Source organism: Chroicocephalus ridibundus, chromosome 22 (assembly GCF_963924245.1).
Source record: "Chroicocephalus ridibundus chromosome 22, bChrRid1.1, whole genome shotgun sequence".
In the NCBI taxonomy this organism is placed as follows: domain Eukaryota; kingdom Metazoa; phylum Chordata; class Aves; order Charadriiformes; family Laridae; genus Chroicocephalus; species Chroicocephalus ridibundus.
The window spans coordinates 4,010,787-4,020,126 of NC_086305.1; the positions used below are offsets into that span (position 1 = coordinate 4,010,787).

The 9,340-nt window shown below is 63.4% G+C and overlaps 1 protein-coding gene and 1 non-coding gene across 2 annotated transcripts; one reads left to right on the plus strand and one right to left on the minus strand.

Annotated features, from left to right (window-relative positions):
* Positions 1–279: 279 nt before the first annotated feature.
* R3HDM4 (R3H domain containing 4) lies at positions 280–9,036 on the plus strand. The gene is made up of 8 exons (XM_063357843.1): positions 280–427; positions 3,543–3,697; positions 3,867–3,985; positions 4,787–4,910; positions 5,384–5,469; positions 6,602–6,687; positions 7,098–7,153; positions 7,898–9,036. Exons 1-8 carry the CDS (start codon positions 384–386, stop codon positions 7,999–8,001), a joined length of 774 nt encoding a protein of 257 aa, XP_063213913.1. The 5' UTR covers positions 280–383; the 3' UTR covers positions 8,002–9,036.
* Positions 9,037–9,139: 103 nt separating this feature from the next.
* On the minus strand, positions 9,140–9,246 carry LOC134526509 (U6 spliceosomal RNA). Its single transcript, XR_010073991.1, has one exon. It is a non-coding gene; the product is annotated as a U6 spliceosomal RNA (small nuclear RNA).
* Positions 9,247–9,340: the final 94 nt, after the last annotated feature.

Here is a 9,340-nt window from a genome sequence, read left to right on the forward strand (position 1 = left end):
CGCCCCGCCTCCCTTCCCCATTGGCCCGCCGCCGCCGCCGCATGCAAATACACCGCGCGGCGGGGCCGCGGGGGCGGCCGGGAGCGCAGACGCAGCGCCCCCTTGCGGCCGGGTGGGGGGGGAGGGCCGCCGGGCGGGGCGCGGCCCCTTTAAGAGCCCCGCGGCGGCAGCGGCGGCACCGGGGGGGGTTTAACGGGGCCGAGGTTCCAACAGCCACCGACCCCCGGTACTAAGGGTTCACCCTCCCACTGCGCACCGCCTCTCGTTGACCCCACCCCAGGGCGGTACTATCTGTGGCCCCGTCCCTCTGACGCCATTTCCGGCGGGCAGGCGGAGGTCCCGCTACTGGCGGAGACGCAGGGCCGGGCCGGGCCGAGCAGGCCATGGTGGTGCTGCGGGGCGGCGCGGGCCCAGAGGAGCCCTACCCGTGAGTGCGGGCCCCGGGGCCGGGCGGGCCGTGGGGGGCGGCCGGGCCCTCCCGTAGGGCCCTGGGGGGGAGGCCGCGGCCTCCGCCCGCGGGCTGTCAGTGCGGCCGCGGCTCCGGCCCTGTCTCCCCGCCCTCCCTCTCTTCGCCCTGGGCTGGGGGGGCCCCGCTTCTCCCGGGGCGTCCCCAGTGCTGCCGGGCCGGGGGAGCGTGAGGGGCGGCTGTGTTGTCCCGGGAGAGCCTTTACCCCACCGGCCTTGAGCCGGCGGCGGCTGTGTCAGAGGCAGGAGGCCGTAATTAGGGTAATGGGCTAATTAGTGTTTACCCCGCCGAAGGTCACGGGTGCTCCCTGAGGTCACCGGGAGCAGAGAGGGGGTGTGCTGTGCAGGAGCCCGGCTGGATGCCCTTGGGAGACCTGGTCCTGGTGGGTGCCAGGGCTGCGGGGATCCTGGCTGGGCCGGGGGCTGCTGGTTCTGCAAGTGCAGCCCGAGCCTGGCGCTGCCAGCCTTGGTGGAGGCCAAGAACCGCGCCATGGCAGCTGGGGACCCGCAGGCTCTGCCCGGCTTCCTCCTCCCTGGAGCAGCAGCCCTATCTGGCACCGGTGGCATCCAGCCTTGGTGCTGCGTCCTGCTTGCTAAACAGTAAACAAGAGGAACTGGTTAAAAACCTCCTGGCGGAGAACGAGGGGCTTCTCGTTTCTTGCCTAGAAATGAGAAGTGGAGGAGAAGCCGCTGACCTTTCTGTGCAGCTGGGCACGTGTCCCCTGAGGTGAGCTCTGCAGGGACCCTGCTCCTGGGGGTGGCCACAGCAGCCTGGCTGTGGCTTGCACGGGAGGGGATCCTGATGGTGAAGTTACCGATGTGGGGCTGAGAGAGGGGCTCGTCCGAGACCAGCTGCTCGCTCCTGGCTGGGCACCTGGCGCTGTAAAGCCTGGCTCTGCTGGCACAGACCTGAGGTCACTGTCACCTGTGAGTCTCCCGGCTTGGAAATCAATCCTGCAGCTCTGCCCAGCGCTGGCGGGCAGAGGCGGCAGCGCCAAACGGCGGACGTGGCAGCACAGGGTGCCGAGGTGCGGTGCCAGGCCGTGAGCACACACCGGGCAGCCTCGGCACCGCCGCAAACGGCCCTGGAGGCTGTGGGGAGCGAAAGGTCCTGCCACCAAGAAGCTGGGGCTGCCCAAACCTCGGTGCTGGGCAGGGGGTCCCTGCACCGGGAGCAGGGGCTCCTGGCAGGGCTGGGGGTGCTCCCACCCCGGTGACACTTGCACAGCTATTTTTAACATTTTATTTTTTTTTTTCCTCCCTCCAGCAGAGGCTGGAGGATGCACCCTCCCCGTTGTCCTGCTGCTGTGAGTTAGGGCTCCCTGGTCTATGAAAACAGGGTAAATATTTACTGCGCGTTGCCCTGCACTCTTCTTTGAAGGGCTCTCTCCGTGGCGGAGCCGCCCGGGGCCACGCTGGTGAGCCGTGACGGCTCCTGGTGGTGCCAGGCTCGCAGCTGCCGGGCTCTGTGTATTCAAAGCTCCAGACCAGGGCCAGCAGTAAGGTGACTCCCTCTATTTTTAAATTTTTTTTCTTAACCACCTTTGTATCAAAACTTGATCCCTGAGCACTGGTCGCTCTCTGTTTGCAGCTTGGGTTACAGCTCCCCACCCGTCTGCTAGTCATCGCCGGGGATACATGCATCCCTTTTATTTCTTCCAAGGCCACCTCTGTCACTGTTTTCTCTCCAGCTGGAAGCAGGGGGAGGTTGTTTTTTCTCCCTGCCCCAGCAGCAGAGGCCCCATCACTGCCTCTCTTCAGGGAAAGAAGGGGGGAAATAAAAATCAAGGCTTTGGTGTGGGTGAGCAGCTGGCTGCCTTCCCAGGTGGGATGTAATCACACGGTGCAGCCCGCTCTGCCCCAGCTGCTTGGGATGGCTGTGCCAGCGCCCGATTGCGGTGCTGGGGCTCCCCGGAGCCCCAGGGAAAGGAGGGGACGGAGTGGGGACCTGGCCCCGCGGAAGGGGCGAGACCATGGTGCTGCGATGGCCGGGAGGGCAGCGGGCAGCCTCACTGCTCCCCTTCCAGCCCTGCCCGCGGGGTCGTGCCGGGGCGGTTTGTTTTGGCGGTGTTGGTTTTCTCGCCCACCTTGTGCCGCGCTAAAGGAAACCCACACAAACCGGAGGGGAAGCTGCGACGCAGAGACCTCAGCAAGTGGGCAAAGAACAAGTGAAAAGATAGTGAAACTTCCTGTCTTTGGCAGAGTTTTAGTGAACTCTGAAACCAAAGCGGTTGCGTTAAATGCCCATTGAGCTTCTTGCTCATCTCTCGGTTTAATTTTCACATGAATCAGCAAAGTTATGGCCGTTCCTAAATTGTGCGCGTGTCTAAGTGATGCCTTGACCGTAGAATTGTTATTAACAGGAGCCAAACACCTTTGGGTGTACCAGGAGCGGTGCAGTCTTTCTCCCGGGAGCTGTAGCTACCTGTTGCCTGCTCTGGATGGTGGCCGGTGTCAGCTCTGGGCCCTGCTGGCCGCATCCCCGGAGGACGGAGAACCAGTGAAACCAGCCCTTGCTGGGGCAGGGGTTGGTGGGGAGCAGCCGCAGCAGCGTAACGGTCTGGAGGGAAAAGCTGGCCCAACCAGTAATTATGTGGCCATGGCGGGTGTTGCCGCTGCCCTCGGTGGTCCGGTGGTGGGGCCAGTTGCCGACGGCTGCGGAGACCGCATGGCAGGACGGTGCCGGCACTTCCAGCGGCACGCTCTGGCTGGGCGATGGCAAACGCGAGGTGCTGCGTGGGGCAGCTCAGGGTCCCTCCCCAGCCTCTGCCTCCGCAGAAACGAATCTCTTCATCTCGTTTTACGTGCTGGTGGAGTTAATTGCCCACAAGGTCTAGCCGCTGTTGCGCGGCTGCTTTAAACAGACCGAGTCCTTGGAGCAAGCCATGGTTCAGCAGCGCGGTGTGCCATGACCGGAGGAAGGCCGGGCCCCGTGGAGGAGGACGCGGTGCCTCTTGCATTAACACTGATGGCTGACGCTCTGCCTCCCCCATTGTGGGCTCTCCCCGTGCACCTCCCTGTCCCCAGCCCTGGGGGTCTCGGGTGGGCTCAGTCCCCTCTGCCCTGTGTCCCTGCAGGAGGATCGAGGACTGCCTGCCCCCGCTGGAGGACTCCCCGTCCAAGAGGTTCTCCCCCTCCAAGCGAAAGCAGTATTATATCAACAAGGCCATCCGCAACTCGGACCTCATCCCCCGGGCCAAGGGCCGCAAGAGCCTGCAGAGGCTGGAAAACAGTAAGGATCTGGGGCGGGTTCTGAGTGCTCACTCTTTCCCGGCTGGATCTCTTCCCCTGTCCCTAAATCCCCCCGCTGCGTGGCAAGCGGGGGGTGCTGGGAGCGCAGGACCTCTCTGAGGGTGCTGCCTCCCATCTCGGGGGCTTCACTCTTTCCCCCCCCCCCCCAGCTCGCTACCTGATGACGCTTTTGGAGCGAGATGAATGCGGGAGCGACGAGGGAGAGCTCGCCCACTCCGCCACCCCCAGCATCTTCACCGAGGCTTGTAACAACGAGACCTACGTGGAGGTAGGTGCAGCCGCCCGCCTGCGCGGGGCTCGCGGGGGGTCCCTGGCGTGGCACATGCGGTTCTGGCAGGCTGTGGTGTCTGTTCGTGGCTCTTCCAGCCCAAGGAGCCCTCTGCCTCCCCGGCCTGAGCTGTTTGCCCTAACTCCTGCCCATGTCGGACTCAGGTCTGGCATCTGCGTGCCTGGCTGCCACCGCGTGTGCCAGGGGGAGATCAGGTCCCGGCGCCCCCAGCCCTGCAGCCTGTGGGGTGGGAGGTCTCCAGGCAGATCTTCTTGTGGAGGATGCGCACAAATGTGCGGTGCAAGGGCCGGGTCCTGCTCGGAGCCCGACCAGGCTGGCTTAGCGGAGGCTGCTGTTCCCCCAGCAGTGCTCAGAGCGCTGCCGAGTGCCCCAACATACACCTTGTACCTGCAGAACATTAACGCGGGGTGAGCTGCAGCACTTCCTCTGAAACAGGCCCCTTGCCAAACCCCTCTGTTGCCTCACACTGCCCGGCCGGTGTTGCGATACCAGCTCTGCAACCGGCTGTTTTGAAACTTGGCTCCTCTCCTGCATGCGATGCTCAGGCCTTTGTCTGCGGAGCGACCTGCGTGGTCCGTGCATGCTCTCAGCTCTGCAGAGCTCTCCTCCTCTCACCCAGCCGGGCTTAGGAAGCCTGATGTAGCCTGGGGTTTGAGGCTGGATTGCAAGGATGAGGGAGAAGGTGGCTCACGGGATGCCAGGTGGGGCTCAGGGTGGCCGTGCACCGCCGGGTGCTCCCCGGGGACCTCTGCAATGGGACCTGATGGCTTGTGTTGTCAGATCTGGAATGACTTCATGAACCGGTCGGGAGAAGAGCAAGAGCGAGTCCTGCTCTACCTGGAGGAGGAGGCCAGGAAGAAGCACAAGAGGAAGCTGCCCGTCAAGAATGAAGACAAGTGGAAAGGTGCTGGGAGGGGACGCTGGGTGGGGAGAGCCTCTCCCTTGCACACGTTTCAGGAAGGACACTCTTCCCCAAGGGCTGCATCCCGCTCCCTGCGCCATCCGCTTGTGACCGGGCCAGGGGATGATGGGGCTGACCCCTGGGGTGCTGAGGGGGGGAGAATTTATGCCCGTCAGACCCCCTCTGTGGGTTCGGGAGCGTTTGGGGGGAGTGGGGAGCGCCTGGGGGCGATGGGCACAGTAGCCAACCTCAGTTGCAGACCCCCAAATCTCCGCACCCTCCAAATGCTCCTTGGTTGGGGAGGGTGTTACTGGTGCAGGGGTGACTGTGCAGATCCGGGAGCGAAGGAGGTGGCCAGCTGGGGTCCTCCGGGGTGATCGGGGGATGCTGTGCGGCTGCGTCCAGAGCCATCCCGCGGGCGCTGGGGGTGTGAGCCGGGTCCGAGTCCCTTCTGTTCTCTTCGCCGCCGGCTCCAGAGCACCCTGCCTACTCGCCCAAGGAGTGTTTCCAGCGCATCAGCCGCCGCCTGCGCTCCACCCTGAAGCGGGGCCGGATCCCCATGGTGAGCCGGGGGGCTACTGGGGGGCAGCGGGGCTGGGGCAGGCAGGACTCTGGTTGCCAGAGCCCCACACGCAGCTTCATCTGGAGCCGTGTCCCGAGGGCTGTCCCCTGACCTCGCACGCGGTCACCGAGCCAGACAAGTGCCGAATTTCAGATGAGCTCCTGGGGAATGTGCTCCAGTTCTCGTATGACCTCTGCGGCGGTGGCTGATTACAAACAGACATTCAGCTCCCCGTGCAGATGGGTTTTCTGGGCTCAGTTCAGATTTTTCTGGTAGTTACAGGACACTTTTACGTGGTTGTTTCCCAGTCTCTGCTCGGTGAGCAGCAGGTGACAGGGGAAACCCAGCACATTTGCCCGCAGGGGCAGCAGTGGAGCCTTTGGGGTCTTCAGAACGGCCCGTCCAAGGCTATTTGGAAAAACTCAAATGCATTTTGACTGCATAAACTGCTGAGCAGACAATTAAGCCTGAAAGGAGAGGCGAGCGTGGCCTCGTGCTGCCCGGCTCGGGGAGCCGAGCTGCCACGCGCGGCCCCTGCGCTGCCTGCCCAGACACTTGCTCTCCCGGGCCCCGGGGGTGCCTGGCTCCCTGCTCCCTCTTCTCAATGGTGCTGTTTTCCTGCTCTGTTTGTTTTCCTTGCTCTAATTAGAGTCTCTAAAAGCAGCCTCGGCTCCTCCTGCCCGCTGGCTTCTGCTCAATTTGTTCTCAAATGAGACTAGCTTCTGCTGCTTGTCTCTGGGGTCACGGTGCCCCGGAGTGCTGCATCGAGCTGATCGTTGCCTGTCAGGAGAAAAGGAGACGGGAGGCATGAGGCTTTCCTGGCTGCTGCCACCGCTCTGAGCATGAGGGACGATGCCAGCCCTTGGCACACAAAGTACGGAGTTGGCAGGGGACGGATTCCTCCCTGCCTCGGGGGCTGGAGAGGGGAGTCGTCTCTTTTCCTCATGCTTTCCTGTCGTCTCGCATCCAGATGACTTGCCTGGGAGCTGCTGGCAGTAACTCCCCGGGATTTACTGGGGCTGTGTAACTTGGGAGTTACTCCCTGTCGTGCTGGGGCTGTGCGGACGTGGCGGGGGCAGGTGGTGACCAAGTGCCCGTGGCTCTTGCTGACAGCCCCTGCCTCTCCTTGCAGGGGACGCTGGAGGGCCTGGAGGAGGAGCTGCTGGCCTTTTTCTCCGTCACCCCTCACTCCGTCTACACAGCGCTGATGGACAACAGGTATTTCTGCCCCTCCGGCTCTGCAGAGCGTTGCCGCTCCCCACGGAGCGGGGGCCGGGGTCCTGAGCTGTGTGCACCCCACGTTCAGGGGTTCCCCGCTCACCGCAGCCGGAGCAAACTGCCGTGCACAGCGGCTGCTCGCCTGGGTTCCCGGCACCCCAGAGCAGCCCCAGGCTGTAGGGGGGCTCTGGGAACCGAGGAGACCCCTCGGCCAGGTTCGGGTCTCTGGCTGGGGACGCTCACCCTTGCAGAGCCCCCAGGGGAGGGATGCGCTGGGGGATCCCTGCCCAGGGGCCTGTGGCACTTCGTGCTCCCCGTCTCTGGTCCGTGGGATGAACAAGGGCAGGGCAACACTCGGGAGATTGGGGTCTGAGACGCGTCAGCTCTAACCCTGTCCCCATCTTCCCCAGCTTCGAGCGACTCCTGCTCCATGCGCTCTGCCAGTACATGGACCTCGTCTCTGCCAGTAAGAGCCTCATGTTTACTTGTTTGTTTGGTTTTGGGTTTGTTTTTGTTTTTTTCCCCTTCTCTTCATCACTATCTCTCCTCTCCAGCTCAGGCTCTTCCTCCCTCCCTCCTCTCGGCCCCACCTTGCGCTGTGGCTCACAGATAACCCCCCTCTCGCTCCTCCTTGGGAGCCTCGGCTGGGCTCATGCTGCTTCGCCAGCACTGGTGGCCAGTGGGCAACACTGGCCACTGCCAGGGGCTGAAGCCCACCAGCCGGGGTGGGGGCCAGGCCCAGCTCTGTCTGGGTGGGGGATCTTGTTTGCAGCAGAGCTGCCCTTTCTCCTCTCGGTGCTGGGTTTGGATGGCCCAAAGCATGAGGCTGCTCGTGGGGCTCCCTCTCCCGTGGCGCTGCCTTCTCCTGTGGAGCGCGGCCGTGCCCGCAGGTTTCCCTGGAAGGTCTAGTTGCCAAGGCAGGGGAGGAGGCACCGGGCTCGGTCCCTGCGGAGGAGTCTTCGCTGCTGAGCCTTTCATTAGCAGCTGCTCATGGAAAACAGCAGGAGAGCGCTAATGACGTTGGGGCCCGTGGTGCTGGCAGGGACGCATGGAGGGGGCTGGGGATGGTGATGGGGGGGTACAGTTGTTGTCTTTGCTGAGCTGGGGGGAACCTGTGCTCACTGGGAGGAGGAGGGGAGGGGAAGGTAAGGCTGTGTTTGGGACCCACGGAGGGATGGAGAGGTGCTAACTGCTCCCTCTCACCTCCCAGGTTCGGACATCGAAGGGAAACGTCAAATGAAAGTGAGCAACAAACACCGCGTCTTCCTGCCCCCCGAGCTCCTGCTCTCGGACTACCTGGAGCAGATGAGCTGATGCCCCGAGGGACGCCCGGCCCCTCGCCTGGTGCGCTGACGGCTGCCTTCCTCCTCTCCCGGCCTCTGCCAGCCCCACCATCCCCTCGCTCCGTCCTGCCGCGGCGTGGACCAGCCCCTTCCTCATCCCTTCCCCGTCACCGAGAGCAGACGCTTGATGGTGCTGAGCCGGGGGGTCCGGGACCCCCGGCAGCGTGGCCCTGCCAGATATCGCCATGCTCCGGGTGCAGCTGTGCCGGTACCGATCTGCCACGCTGCTTCCCGGCCGGAGCAGCTCTGCCGGAACTGTTTTTGTGTCTATTTATAGCCCAGGTGCTTTTAAAAATAATTGGGCTGGGCCAGCCCCCCCCTCTGGCACCGACGCTCCATGGGTGATGTCGGTCCAGATTTTTCTGCAGTGAAACAGCTCCTCGTGGGTGCTGAGCAAGCGCTGAGCCGGCGGAAGAGCCTGGGGGGCCCATGCCCTCCTGGCTTTCCTTGTGCCCCCAGCCCTGTGCCCACCCTGGGCATGTCCCAGGGGGGGCTCAGCCCCTCCAGCCCCCTTGGGCAGGGTGGGGGGGGGCTCTTGCCGTGTTGGTGTGTCAGCAGCACCCTGTTCCCTGTGCTGCAGGGGGCGGGATGGTTTTAAATGTAATATAGTGTTTTTTAATGTGTGTGTGTATATATATATGTGCGTGTGTGCTGGAGGAGTACAGCCTGGCCCATGGGGGCTCTGGCTGCTAAGGGGACAGTTTGGGGGTCCCTCTGTGTCCCCAGGGCTTGTCGCAGGTGAGTGGGGGGCATCCCTGCTCTGGTCTGGCCTCTGATGTTGCTGAGGCTGGCCAGGGGGCAGTTGGACCCCCCAGTCTAGGACTGCTGTGGCAGCACCCCTGGCCCTGAGTGCTCTGCTGGGGGGCTTTGCCTGCTGCTCTGGGCTCCCTGCCTGCCATGAGGACACTGGGGCCCGCCCCGGGCTGTCCCCAGTATACCCTGTGCCTTGTTGGCTTGTGTGGCTCGGGTGGGGGGTTCAGGAACAATAAAACAAGGTGTTCCCAGACTCTGGCTCTGTCTCTGCCTTTGGGGGGGGCTGTGCGGGAGTTGGGGGGTACGGGGGGGGTGTCTCTGGCACTGACAGCAAAAGGTGGGTGCGGGCCAGTCTCAAAAATATGGAACGCTTCACGAATTTGCGTGTCATCCTTGCGCAGGGGCCATGCTAATCTTCTCTGTATCGTTCCAATTTTAGTATATGTGCTGCCGAAGCGAGCACGACGTTGTGCTCCCCCACAGCAGTATTTAAAGCTCTAGAACGCGGACGAATCTAGAGTAGGGTGATTACTCTTCTAGGGCTTGATAAATATTTT

Excerpts from the sequence above, each read along its gene's own strand:
- R3HDM4 (XM_063357843.1), top strand. The coding sequence starts at position 384 with ATGGTGGTGCTGCGGGGCGGCGCGGGCCCAGAGGAGCCCTACCC. Across the intron at positions 3,986-4,786 it reads ACAACGAGACCTACGTGGAG|ATCTGGAATGACTTCATGAA; the intron begins GTAGGTGCAGCC and ends TTGTGTTGTCAG. Across the intron at positions 4,911-5,383 it reads GAATGAAGACAAGTGGAAAG|AGCACCCTGCCTACTCGCCC; the intron begins GTGCTGGGAGGG and ends CGCCGGCTCCAG.